The following is a 14,964-nucleotide window of genomic DNA, read 5'->3' on the forward strand; positions in this document are numbered from 1 at the left end:
AATCAGGTAGAAGTTTTCAAAACAAAACAAAACAAAAAGCCTAACAAATAAAAAAATTATTATAAGCCTTTCCTTTGTACATCTCAGTTTGTGAGATTCTTTCCCAGCTAGTATCTTATTTTATTGTTAAAAAAAACCTTTGTGAGATGTGTACACCAAACATAATTCACTCATTCAGAAACAAAACAAAGACCTAGAGATGCCCAAGGCTTGGCACTTTTTCCGAAACCATTTGCTAGACATGTGGAGCTGGAAAGTGGGTGCTTTTATTCCCTACCATAGACCTTGCTCCTGAAGCACCTCAGGGCTGGCTAATGATAGATAGTCAGCTGTAAACATCTGGATGGACCCATGTATAGTGCAGAGAAAATGCCTTTGAGTTGAGCAGTCCAATCCTCCCACCTCAAGTTTCTAAGCACACAGATCTGTCTCCACTCTACAGAGCCCCTGATAGAAATGTGGCCACTGTAACAGTAGGCAGTGTAGTCCAGAATGGCTGGCAGAATGACAACTAGATGTTATTTCACTGTGGCCTTAACATTCTGAGTTACAATATCCTAGTTAAGAAAGTACTACAGACAGAGGTGGCACTGCCTTAATCCCAGCACTCAGCAGGTATCTCTGTGAGTTCGAGGCCAGTCTGGTCTGCAGCACTAGTTCTAGGACAGCCAAGACTACACAAGGAAACCCTATCTCAAATTAACCCAAAAAAAAAAAAAAAATCAAACCAATCAGGCTATCATTAAATAACATGGCTCCTGTTCTCCTATTCACTCTGACTCAGTGGATGCTCTCCCTTCATTTTGTCTTTTAAAATAGCTCACACCCATGAAAGCAAAGTGGAACTGAGGTCACACTGGCTTTCTCATGGCCTTCCGATGCTCTTCTATGGCAGCTTGGTCTCCAGTCACTATAGCTCCAGATACTGGGAAGTCTGGTAAGAGTAACATTGTAGGGCCCTGACAGTCAATCTCCCTGACATTTATTTCCAAAGCCCAGGAAGCAATAGGGGAGACAATGAATTATTTATCAGAACCTGGAGAGAAGGAGCCTTTTAGGTTTCTGAACAATGCCATTCTCCTCTGTGGGGAAAGACTGCAATCCTGTTCTACAGCACAGCTGAGGCATCAGAAGGCAAAGGCCGACGCTGTTTCCTCCCTGCAGTTTCATCAGCCATATTGTGGAGAGGACAGTCATAGTTAATAATGCTGATGTATATACAGCACAGGCACCATGCTGAGCACGGCACAGGCTCTCCTTCATTTAATCCCCAGGGGTGGGACATCAGCCACACTATCCCAATTACACAGTCAAGAAAACTGAGACAGGGTAGATAGATGGCTCAGGCACTAAGAAAATTTGCAACTTCTTACAGAGAACCCAAGTTTGTCTCCTAGCACTACATCATGTGGCTCACAACAACTTGTAACTCTAGTTTTATGAATTGTGATATCCTTTTGTAGTTTCTGTTGGTACCACCACACATGTGATGCAGTAGATATACATGCAGGTACACACACATACATACACATGAACACACACACACATATAAAGCAAACTAAATATATATATATATATATATATAATTATACATATTTAAAAAAGAAAACAAAAAACCACTGAGACTTGCAAAGATTAGTTAGCATAACCCAAAGTCACAGGACTAGTCAGTAGCAGAGGTAGGGTTTGAACAGAACTCTCTTAGTCAGTAACCTTCATAACGATGTCAGAGCAATATACTCATACACCATACAAATGGCTTTATCTGTAACAAATGTCCAGAGGAGACAACCTAACTGTTAGGTTTCAAACCTGAGACAAACGGATGAGATGCCTATATCACATATCCACCAGATTCCCCCACTGCCTACCAGATTCCCCCGGCACCCCTCAGTCCCTACCTTTTCTTTACCGCCCCTTCTAGCTGGCATACACTACCCCCTACCCTAAAGTAATCCAACCATTTTGGCTACCTGTTCTCTTTGTACCTTTGAGTCTCCGAAGTGCTGTACCTGATTGCCCTCTCCCTCTCTCCTCTCCCTTTCCCCTCTCTCCTCTCTTGCTTCCCCTCCCTCCTCTCCTCACGAGACTCTGTGTCATGACGACTCTGGACTCTCACAGACATGTCTGGCTCTGGCTGTTCTCTCCCTTTACCTATACTGAACCACACTAGCAGCAGCCATGTCCATCCCTGTTTATTGATTGTTTTCATTCATTTACTGCTGAATCCTGGGACCAGTCATGTTCGTGCTCTCTCTCTCTCTCTCTCTCTCTCTCTCTCTCTCTCTCGCTCGCTCGCTCGCTCGCTCCCCCCTTCCCTTGTTCCTTTCTTTCTTTCTTTCTTTCTTTCTTTCTTTCTTTCTTTCTTTCTTTCCCGAAAACTCGGGACTAGTCATCTTCTTTCCTTCCCTTTATAAATTTCTTTTTCCTTTTTGAATTCAATAACAGGTCTAAAGGTTTTGATATCAACTTCCCCAGGAAGCCTCCTTTTACCCTCAAGCCAGAGCATATGATCTAGCATAAGTCTAGGCATATGGCTTAGCCTAGACTTAGCACTGCAAAAGCACACAGCCAGGGCACTCACAGTACCTCTTACACATCATCCATCTGAGAGGCACAGGCAACAGGCAGAGCACTTGGGACCCCTAGCATAGCACCCAGAACGAAGCAGGCCCACGGGCAATGGGTGGTGAATATACAAGTGGGAAGGAAGGGGAAGATGAAAAGGAAAAGAACGTGTTCCCCTTGAGGGTCAGCAAAGGGCTGTAAGATGAAATGCTGTTGTTGGAAGACCATAAATTCTTCAGTTAACAATGACCCAGCTTTCCATGCAGACAGGATCAAGACACCCAAACTGCACATCACAGTCATACACACACTCATGAACACAGCAGGGAGAATGAACTTGATGCTCAATCTACTTGGCAATTTTGTTTTCTGACTCACAGCTTGGAACACTGCCAGAGACTTGATTTGCAGGAGGGAGGAGGTGAAAGGTCATTCTGCAGACCACATCTTTGGTGAACAGAAAAGATTACAGGGCTAGCAAATAAAGCAGAGGGTTTAGGAGACTTCATGTTATAAAGGGAGAGAAAAGCAATAAATCAATTACTACTCAGTTAAAATTTTAATTAAACCATTTCAAGTATCTCTCAAGTTAAAATAAATTGTGAAGGTTAAACCTGGGTGGCAGCCCTTAGAGAGAAACTAAGCCTGGACAAGCTTCAGGCTTTCATAAAGAAAAACAGAGGAACACTGAGCTCCTAATAAAGACTTTGGAAGAAATTTTCTCATTGTAAGAAGATGGTTTTAATTAAAGTCTTAAGGAATACTTTTTAAAATTAAAATACACAAGCAGTTAATCTATTAAATACAAAAGGACAAAATGTACTAGAGGAGAATTTAGTCAAAAGTAAATTGTACCACAGAAGAAAGTGACAGAGAAAACCATCGAGGTGGTGACTCCCGGCCGTCCTGTGCTGCTGACCCTCCTCAGCAGAACAAGGTTGCACTTTTCATGACCACCATCATCCAGGACAACGTTAATCCAAACATATCAAATGAGCAATAGCAGAACTAATCGAGTCCACAGGATGATGAAATCTCTAGGTATCATCTCTTCATTCAGCATATATACACTGCATATGCTACCTGTCTGTTAGTCCTTCCATGGTGACCTTGGTTAAGAGAGTAACTACCCAAGGATCAGTGCTTATGTTTCACCAATCTTTATTCTACTTAATAATGGCCACAAAGTACAAGATTAGCCATGCTGGCAATTTTATTACAGACCATCATCTTAATTGTTCTGTATAATGCCATTGTTGCTAACCTCTCTCAATGCTACATATGTATGGGAGGCAGAGAAAGGTAGATCCTGAGAGTATGCTGACCATCTAGCCAAATCAAAATGCTGAACTCACAATTAAAAGAGAGACCTGTCTCGAAACAATAAAATAGAGTTAGAGGAACACATAACATCCTACTATTGCCTCCACATGGACATACAGAGACAAATACTATACACACACACACACACACACACACACACACACACACACATACATATACACACACACAGGCACACACATACACACATACACACACACAAACACACACACACACACAAACATACACACACATATACACACACAGACACACACACACACACACACACACACACGCTCAAAAATATTAAACACAGAATTATGTAACCCAGACATTCCATTCCTAAGTACATACTTAAAAGAAATGAACCCATATATATGCATGTGAAATCTGTGCATTAATATTCATTGAAGCATTATTCACTATAGCCACAAAGCTCAAAGAAGCTAAACTGTCATTAACAATGAATGAATGGATAAAAGCATGGTATGTCTGTGCACTGAAATGTCATTCACTCATGAAAAGGAATGAACTGGTACATGCTAGCACATAGATAAATCAGGAAACCAGCACATTAAGTGAAAGAAGCCAGACACAGAAGGCCACACCTTATGATTCCTGTTTATATGAAACACACAATGTGGACATCCACAGGGACCCATCAGAGACTGAGTTCCAGGACATAAAGGGAAATATGGTTGCTTAGAGGTACAAGTGTTGGTTTGATTTGGCTTTACAGTGACAAGAATGTTCTAGAACTAGGTAATTATAATAACATACACATTTTGATGCTGGTTAAAGTCATGGAAATATATGTTCCAAGGTTGTTAATATGGCAAAATTTGATGTCAGTGTTATCTCAGAAAAAGTCGAGCAAAAATAGAATTAGCAGTCTGAAAAAATAGGTCATAGAAAACGTAGAACGCATAGAAAGGAGCAAAACCTTAGGAAACGCTAACATGAACACAAAGACCCATACTTCGAGCAAGCACTAATGGATTATTAGCATTTCTTCTGTTTCTATGTCTGTGATATTTCTTTCTACACAAAATACATAATTTTCTTGACAGCGTATCTCTTTTCTCTCCAACTTTTACACAATGCACCATGAACACTATACACTGTGTATTTATGCAGGCTCTGTTCCGGCAAAGAGAGAGTGTACTCATTTAGAGGTCTTCAGAATGCTCTGTGAGAAAGACTGCCCATTAACATTATACCCAGGTCTAGAAGCTTCTATTTTTCCATACTCATATCAACCAAGAATACCAGTATATGTTTAAGAGCTTTCAGCAATCTGATGATAAAAATTAAAATTATGTATAATTGTAATTGACATTCTGTTGGTCACTAGTGATGCTTCCTGTGTGGAATGAAACAGATTCTATAAGAGACAAGGTGAGGCAGCAAAGTCAACATCAAGAAATCAGAAGGGGGCAATTTCAAATGCTGACCCACATACTTGGCTCTTGGGTAAGAGGATTGTGTACCAGACCCTGTGATGGGGCAGTGCCCTCAAGAGAGGAATGGCCCAAAGCCATCTTCAGGATAAGTGAAAGAGAACAGCAGAGACATAGTTAATGAATGGCCAGGGGCATTGCTTTGAGACTCAGGTTTTATAGCCTAGAGGAAGGGGCTCTAACCCTACACATGGCTAATGCCAAGTCCTCCCAGGTCAACCCAAACTGATTAAGAACTGTGCAGGAGTGAACTGGACAAAACCATCTTTCAGGAGCTAGCATCCCAGGCAAAAGGTTGACCTTTACCTTCTGCCAATTGCTGCGTCCCCAGCAGCTAGATCTCAGGTAATAAAGGATGGAGTCAGGCATAAGGGACTCCTTATAGAAGGCCACAGTCAAAGACAGATCATGCCACAAGGAAGGAGCCGAGGCCTTGTGTGGATAATGGCATCATTAGGTAAGAAGGGAGAGGGCAGAAGTCACAATATACATCTCACAAACACCCCACAGACCTCTCTGTAAGCTCTTGGGCTTTCTTTTCATTTCTCCAGTTCTTACTTATAAAAGAAACAAAACTGTAAAACTGTTTTCTGTTTGATTCATGCTCCGTTTCATTTTTAGTAAGAAGCTCTTAAGAAACACTGACGAAAAAGAACTAAAACCTTTGCAAAAGCTACTCTGACGTGCTGGCCACGGTAATCCACTGATAAAGAAACAATCCTCTTCCCCAGGCTGATGCCTGTTCAACCCGAACAGTCCAGGTGTTTCTTAACTGGAAGCAGTCCTCCTGGGAAGCCTCACTAAGCAGGGAAGCACTTCTGTGAATGGTCTGCATCCTAGGAGCTCCCCATTGGGGTCAGGCAGGGAAAGAGTGGGAACTGAGGCTTCCAGTGCTTGGGAGAAGCAGTTCCTTCCAGTCTATGCAAGCTTTCCTCCTCTTTTTCTGAGTACCAGTCCCTACAGGTTGAAAAGTGACTGTGAATAACTTTCCACTGAGTTGCTTTTCTGTGAGAGAGAGAATGATCTGTGCCAAAGCTTCTGAGGGTGGAGGCAACACAGGCACTGGGCAATGTTGATGCTGACCCAGGGGAATCCCCCCTCCCCCGATGCCCATTTCAGGGGCCTGTGTTCTTAGTTTCTTATCATGCAACATGAACAGCAATATTTCTTGTTTCTCAACAACTTAATCATCTGTCAGACATATTTCTCCAGCACCCTAGGCCTTGGCCAGAGGGACTTATTAACCAAACATTTTTTCATCTGGAGTCTCTCCTTGTTAACAGTATCCGACAGATGATCAATAAGCCAAACTGTTTTGAATGCCAGTCTGAATATTCTCGGGAAGGAGCAACTGTACAGTGAGAGTGGCTAATGAATCCCTCAACGGGACATTTGCGACCCAGCCTGGGCTTCTGCTCAGGAGACTGGCTGCTGTCCCTCATCGTGTATAAAGGGTTTTGTGGGGCATTTTTCTAAGTCTTGTTTGCAGCTGTCTCTTCTGCACTGTTTCCTTTCCTGTCTGCAGGGACCTAATTACAGTGCCTAGATGGCTTCTCCAATCCATGGCGCCTGCTGTAGCTGCTATCATTCAGGAATCGAGGTAGAGCAGCTGCAGACAGATGTATCTCACTTTGCCCACTGACTGTGAACCTGAAAGATGCTGTGTGAATCCAAGACTCACAATCTGAACCTTCCTTTAGGTTTACACTATGGGTTTGGAGACAGTTCCCAAGCTTACAGATGGTAATTTATGGATAGTGTACAACACCCACCTTCATCCTCATCTGTGCAGGACCTGAGGCACAGGAAGCACACTCTCTGACTTAATCTGAATATTTGTCTTCACTTCTCAGATAAGTGAGGATTAGAAAATAAATTTCATTTGCTTTAAATAATTCAGCTGATAGGTGCCAAAGCTGAACTAGTCCACACTTGTCTGAGGTCAGACTCCCGCTTTTATTCCCCTGGAACCTGCCTCAAACATACATACCTATACACATATATAGACACAAATATACATATGGACACACATACATATATACAATGCATATATATACACATATATATACAAACACATCTAAATATACATACACACACATATATTCATACATACATATATATAAAAAGATATACATACACACATGCATAAATATATATATACATATGTACATACATACATACATACATACATACACTCACACAAATAAACACATACATATCCCTGACCAGGTATTGGTAGAACACCTACAGAAGCTACTGGGTAGGAAATTCAAAGATCTGATCTGACACAAGAAGATCTCCATTCAGACAATTATTTGGCTCTGGGGTGGATTTCCTAAGTTTCTGTTGTGGCCATGAGCCAGAGAGCTGGCCTCACAGTAATCTACAGTGTTCCCAGATCACGAGTCCCCGCCCAGCGTGCCTGTTGCCCTTACCATCTCCACCCTTGCTTGGGTTGGGGTTTTCTGGAGTATTCAGAGGCCTGAGGGGAATGATGACATCATCCACATTGACCCCTTCTTCCCCATGCTTCTCAGAAACGTGGGTCACGAGTTCTGACTGATTTGGCGAGAAAAGATTACAGCATTTACACATGAAGATGGCTGTGTTTTCTGTAAGAAAAAAAAATAAAAGAACAGGAAGTATTGTTATTTCTCTGTTACATAAACAATGATTACTCCAAGGCAGGGGAGGTATGTATTGTCATCCAACCCCTGCAGACAGTGTCCCCTTTTCGGACACCTCTGGTGGCCATGATCATGAGGAAACCTTTTTTTCTGTATTTCAAAAGTTTCTCCTGAAGAGACTAACACAGACCTCCCTGTGACCCAAATCCACCCAGCAGCCCAAACTCCAGCAAAGCACAGTCAGCCTGAGCCGTACCCTGCCCTCAGATGAAGGGAGAAGCACACTGGGGGTCACTCAGCATTCTAGCCAAGCTCTGTCAGACCAGGTGTAAGGAAACTTGACCAAGGCAACACTTTCTGAGAACTAAGACCCTTGTAACAACTGAACTGAATGACTGGTTCCAGCACCCAATGAGACATAAAAGCTAGAAATGTGTTGCTTTCTTATTTTCATTAATTAATTTATTTATTCACGTTATATCCTGATCATAGCCCCCCTCCCTCCCTCCTATCCTCCCAGTTTCACCCTCCCACCCCTCTTCCCCCAAACCTGCCTCCCTAGATACCAACCCACCCAGGCACATTAAGTCTTATTACGATGAAGCACATTCTCTTCCACTGAGGTCAGACAAGGCAGCCCAGCTATAGGAAAGGGATCCAAAGGCAGGTGACAGAGTCTGACACAGAGGCATCTCCTAGTCCAATTGTTAGGGGTCCCACATGAAGACCAAGCTGCACATCATTCACATGGCCTAAGTCCAGTCCATGCATGTTCTTTGGTTGGTGGTTCAGTCTCTGTGGGCCCCCAGAAGCCCAGGTTAGTTGGCTCTGTAGGTCTTCTTGTGATGGCCTTGATCCCTCCAGCTCCCTTGATCCTTCCCAGTCTTGTCCACAAGACTCCCTGAGTTCCGCCTAAAGTTTGAATGTTAGTTTCTGCTTCTGTTTCCTTAGTCATTAGGGAAAAGTAAATGAAAACAACTCTGAGATTCCATCCTAGACCAATCAGAATGACTAAGATCAAAAACTCCAGGGATAGCACATGCTGGTGAGGATGGAGAAAAACAATTTCTCAGAAAATTGGGAATAGTTCTACCTCAAGATCCAGTTATACCACTCCTGGGCATGTACCCAGAAAATGCTTCACTACCCACAAGGATACTTGCTCAACTATGTTCATAGTTTTATTTATGTAAAGCTATCATAGATATTTATTCAGCTTTATTCATAATAGCCAGAAACTGGAAACAGCCAGTTCAGTCCCTCAACTGAAAAACGAATAAAGAATGTGGTTCATTTACACAATGGAATACTATTCAGCTATTAAAAACAAGGACATCAGGAAATGTTGACAGCAAATGGACGGAACTAGAAAATATCATCCTGAGAGAGGTAACGCATATCCAGAAAGACACTCATGGTATGTTTCACTTATAAGTGGCTATTAGCCATCAGGTATGGGGTAGCCATGCTACAATCCACAGACAAAAGAAGTAACAAGGAAGGATGCTTGACTATCATTCAGATGGACAGAAAGAGGGAACTGGCTGAGAGGGGGGCTGGAGAGGGAAACAGGAGTGGGGAGAACAGAGGTAGGTGGGAGACTGGGAGAGAAAAGGGAAATCATTAGGGGGGTGTCTCTGGGACAAGCTTGAGCTATGGGATGGGGGAGGCCCCTAAGAGGGTATAGGGGTAACCCTAGCTGAGACGCCTAGCAGTGGGGGAATATGGTGCCTAAAGTGGCCACCTCCTGTAGCCAGGCAGGACTTTCAGTGATGGGAACACCAACCTGTCCACAAAATCTTTCACACAAAATTTGAACTACCGGGGGAAAAGAGGGAGCAGAGATTGAGGAAATGGCCAACCAACAGCCATCTATGAAAATCTGCTGTGCTTGCTGACGGGAGCCTAGCATAACGGTCACCTCAGAGGCCTCATCCAGCAGAGGCTAGAATATATTGCTTTATGCCACTTAATTCCTACCTAAGACACTGTCACTTTTCATAACAAAACTAATTATTCCTAATATAATATTAGGTAGGGAGACATAATGAGAGGAGAAAGAACTCATATTTCATTTTGATAAAAGAATTATAGATACAGATAAAAGCATTCTATTTAGGACCCAGAAGCCATTATGAGGCAGGATTTTGTTGACATTTTTACATGTTTACTGAAATGGAGAGACTGGTGTGATATAAAAGACCACGGCTTTCCAGATAGACAGATGCAAGATAAGTTTCCAACTCCCATCCCTAAACACTTTAAAGTGGTGTGGCCTTGGAAGTTCAGGTGCTGTCTCGGTGGCTGATGTCAGTGGGCAGAAGGTCAGTGCCTTCTGGGTAGCTGATAGCGGGTGATCCCACCATGCTCCAAGGCCATGCTTCCCCTGCCCTCTGCCTTGCAGACAGCTGGAAACCATACACCGTCCAGCTCCCCAAGGGATCTACATGTCAGCTATGAGAGCTGGGCGCATGCCCACCAATACCACAGACCTCTCGGCCCTTGCACTCTGTCCTGTTAAGTAGGTGTCACAAGTCTCTCATTTACCTTTCTGCCCATTTCACTAGCTCCAGCCAGAGTAGTTCCTTCCCCACAGACACCTGCTCGGCCCTCTTGTTCCCTCGCCCATCCCAGGACACTGGCTGGGGTTTGTGTCAGAATCCGCACAACACTGGCACTCATGGGTGGGCCACAGGCAGCAGGTAGCCTCACGGGCAGCATGCAGAACTGTGAGCTCTAAGAGATGAGAAGTGCAGAGTGCCTTGAACTGTGTCATATGTAGCAGAGGATGGCCTTGTTGGGCATCAATGGGAGGAGAAGCCCTTGGTCCTGCCAAGACTGGATGCCTCAGTGTAGGAGAATGTCAGGATGGGGAGGCAAGAAGGGGTGGGTGGGTGAGTGGGGGAGAACCCCCATAGAAGCAGGGGGAGGGGGAGGGGATAGGGGTTTATGGATGGGAAACCGGGAAAGTGGATAACATTTGAAATGTAAATAAAAATATTCCCCACCCTCCAAAAAAGACAACGCATCTCTTGTTGTCTTTATCCAGGAAAGCAGGCCACTGGCCACATCATGTAATGGCTTGAGCCTGCAGGCCTGCCCCTTTCACCCACTGGGCAACACTGCTTGGGTCACTGTTGCTTCTCTCTGAAGCTCATCCCCCCACCCCACCCCCGCCTGCGGCTCTCCAGTGGGCCTGCAAACACCCCCCATCTCTTCTATCTGCAAACGAAAGCCTCTCCCGATCCCCAGCGCCCTGCTCCCTCCTCTACTTCTCTTTGTAGAAAGAAAGACAATATGAGCACCAGGGTGACCAGCCACGCAGCTTTGCTGGCATAAAGACTAAAGCCAGCCAGGTACAGGAAGTCCAGGAAGGAGACCCTCCCTGGATTCACAGGACAGATCTCACCAGGAACTGGCAGGGGAGGTGAGTGCCTCAGAGATCAGTGCTAGCAAATATATAAAACAGGAATGTAACAGCAGAACACTGCTTTGTCGATAAAACATGCTCATGAGTACTGTCCGTCCATACTTATCTCTTCCAAAAAAGGTTTAAATTCTTAGGGAAGGCCAAATGTTTTCTAGGCAAGATGTTACATTATAACAACACTTTTCTTTCTGCATAGAAAGACTGCTTTCTAAGCTTTCTCAATGTGATTCTTGCTGATCATACAGACATTAGCATGGTTTAGGCAGGAACTGGCTGATAATCCACAGCCCACAAGACAGAAAACAGGCTAGAGAAGAGACTTGCTTCTGTCCCAGCGGCAGGACCAGAGGCCAAATGCCCTGTGTATCGGTTACTCCTGTATTGTGATAAAACACCCAACGAAAGCAGCTTAGTGAGGGAAGACTGACCTGTCCTCACAGAGCTCAAGGCAGCTAGCTGGTCACTCGGCCAGTCAGGAGGAAGAGACAATTGCTTAGTTCACTTCCTCCTTTTTATTCAGTCTGGACCCTAGCACACGGAATGGGGATCTCTCATTGTTAGAATGGGTCTTCCCACTCACATTAGCAGACTCTAGATTATCCTTCAGAGACATGATCTAGGTGTCCAACGGACAGGATTAACCATCACATGTTGATACCCAGTTTTGACATGGATATGTATGACCAGAAACTGTGAGCTGAGTTCTACCAAGTTATAGCTAAAATACTCAGGATATCTATGGGACTAAAGCCAGTCATCTTTGACACAAACTTAAACATATAATGACTGACTAACATGTCAACCACAGGTTATTGACAAGCCCTGATCCAATCTGCGATACAAAGATGAATCTAGTCCCAGGCCTGCCAAAAGGTAATAACCCTCATGCCACCATAAAACAGACAACACAGAGTCACTGTTTCTTACAGTTTGCCATGATGTAACTTCCTAGCTAGCATCCAATGTTAGCTAGGTCTAATGTTCTAGTGTCATTTCACAGACATTCTCAGAAGGCTGAGAACTTTGTGACATTTAGCAGGGAAGAAAGCCTGGGGACCGCAGAGTTATTATAAGGCCTCTCTCAATTCAAAGGCACAGTAAACATCATGTGGAGATTAAATAAATATGATGATGTTTCATAAGACAGCACCAGTGAGGGCATGGGTACCCCAGGGTGACACCTACCTCAGCCATCTGCTATTAACTAGCATGAACTTCCCAGGCACCCACTGTGTTTTCAGCTGTTGGGCAGGGGACTATGCCTGCAGTTCCAAGTGAGGACAAAAACAAGCCCTGAGACCCAGGGCCATATGCAGAAACATGGATTCGGCCAAACATGTGACAGGGCTCAATGAAAAGTCTGGACCAGGAAAGGCCGCCAGGGAAGAATCTACTCAACAGGGACTGAGACCAAGAGACTGATCCTAGCAGACACCAAATGGGAAGGAAACGCCCAGAAAGTGGGGTGTTCAAAGAGCAGAGCAGGACAGGAATGAAAGGTCCAGCAGTGATGGCCTCACTCTCAGAGCTAGTCCCCAGTCCCTCACTCATGTGCTACCCACCTCCCTAAAGTCCTGCCCGGCTGAGAGGCTCACTACACCAGTCCTCTGCAAATGGGAGGATCTGTTTACCTACTGCAGCAGAATACAGCAAGAGTCTGAGCTGTGGGAGGAGACAGAAAAAATGGGGTTGGGGGAGAACTGGCATGATACTGGAGGTCACTAAAGGGCTCTGCCATGAACAGAGATGGGGCATGAGGGCAAGGGCAGGATATGCAGGGCTGAGAGAAGAAACACACCACACACTGGGCAGAACACTGCTAGTGACTGGAAATGAGCAGCAGAGGGCAGGCAGGTGAGGGCCTCTGCTCTGTTACTAACAGCGTAATTATGTCTTCAGTAACTGCCTGCTCCAGACACCCAGGACAAAGCACAGGGCGTACCCTCTTGAACACAGGCTCCAACATAGGTGACTTCTTGGAGATGATTACATGAACAGCAAATGCCAAAGCATATAAGAGGGGTACAGTATTATGCTGTACCCCCTCCCAAATGTTAAGGAGTATTAATATACCGAAATAACAACCGCTTTTATTTCTAAAGTGGCCAGATATGAAAAAGTGTATCTTACATCCTGAAATATAGTCAAATATAGTCCTAATTATGTTGTCAGCTAGCTCTGATGAAGATGTGATAATTTGGGTGCATTTTGGGGTCCAATTACTATGCTCGCCTCCTTAACAAAGGAACTCAGAGAAAAAATGACATGCTCAGCACAAGGAGACCCACAGCAGTCTGAAGCATGAGCATGCAATTCCCCTGAATTCTCTCCGCACTGTTCCAGAGGAAACCCTTCAGATGCTGGCGTGAGCAAGTCCTCATGCTAAATTCTAAGCTAAGGAGCAGCCAGGTCCTCTGTGAACCTCTGTTGTAAACTGCCCTAGGAACCCTAAGATGAACAAGGGCTCTGCCCCAGTCCTCCCAGAAGGTAAGTATGAACCAGACTGTGAGTCTGGGCTTCCACAAGATAATTCAGTGTCAGTGAGGCTATGGTCTGAAGCCACAGGGTTTAGTCACTATGAAGAATATTCTGGCACCAGACGCACTATCTAACACCCTATGCTGTGGATCTTGGTAAATCCATTTGTCATAACTAGATTAAAACAGGGCTCTGGCCTCTGTGGTCTCAGCCCTTATGCCAGTGCCTATCTTGAAGAGGCCGTTTACTACAGAATTAACAGTGAGCTCATGCCCATCATCAAACAGTGCCGAATGGAATTAGAGGCAATAGACTCACTGAGTGCTCAGCAAGTCTTCAGATCTGCTCTGCATCCCAGCCAGAGCAAGACAGCAAAGCAAGGAGGATTTCTCATATCATTAAGAGGCTTTCCTGTCCTTTCAGGAGCTCCCATGCTCTTTCCAACTCCAGACACAGCATGGGGAAAAGTAGAAGAGACATAGGGTATCACTGACATAGATGGTGTAGTCAGGAGCCCTGGGTGAAATCTTATAACACTCTGTCTTACAGGAACATCCTTGGTGACACATGACTGCCTACGCTCTTGTGAAGCTTCTCAGGGCTGGCTGTCAGGATTCCAGGATCCCCTCTGACTACCTGTGCATCTATGGCAGAATGGTCTAACTCAACACAGAAAAGGCTGAGGCAGATGGGAGGCAGATGGCCCAGAATACCTCTGTGTTTGGCTTCATCTAGCCAAGGTGTAAAACCCGAGCAGACCAGGCGTCAGGACTCTCGGGAAAGAAGTCAACACACATATGTGCCTAGGGCAATACACAGGCCACAACCAATTCCTACATCTGACACTCTCCTGCAGGGCAGTACAAGGCTGACATGCCGGTCATCTAGAGCCTGTCAGCCTAATGAGGCCAGACTCTGACAACGCAGACCATGATGAGAGGGAGACCACTGCTGGCACCTTCTCAACACTGAATTCTGAACTCTCCAGAAATTGATTTCATCTACATGAAATTGACTGAAATGAAAAAAATAAAAAACTTAAGGCTAGCTGGAGGCAAGACAAGACATGGCAGTTGAGTGG

At 44.6% G+C, this 14,964-nt stretch overlaps 1 protein-coding gene across 8 annotated transcripts in view; it reads right to left on the bottom strand.

Annotated features, from left to right (window-relative positions):
- Positions 1-14,964, bottom strand: part of Zfat (zinc finger and AT hook domain containing) — a 174,861-nt gene that overhangs the window by 133,308 nt on the left and 26,589 nt on the right. For all 8 annotated transcript variants that reach the window (XR_015624236.1, NM_001134957.2, XM_087558062.1 and 5 more), the window contains 1 exon segment: positions 7,784-7,960. Coding sequence is in view for 5 of the 8 variants with exons in the window: in NM_001134957.2 (NP_001128429.1) it covers positions 7,784-7,960 (177 nt within the window). In the remaining 3 variants the exon portion in view is untranslated.

This window comes from Rattus norvegicus, chromosome 7 (assembly GCF_021556685.1).
Source record: "Rattus norvegicus strain SHRSP/BbbUtx chromosome 7, alternate assembly SHRSP_T2T, whole genome shotgun sequence".
Taxonomy (NCBI): domain Eukaryota; kingdom Metazoa; phylum Chordata; class Mammalia; order Rodentia; family Muridae; genus Rattus; species Rattus norvegicus.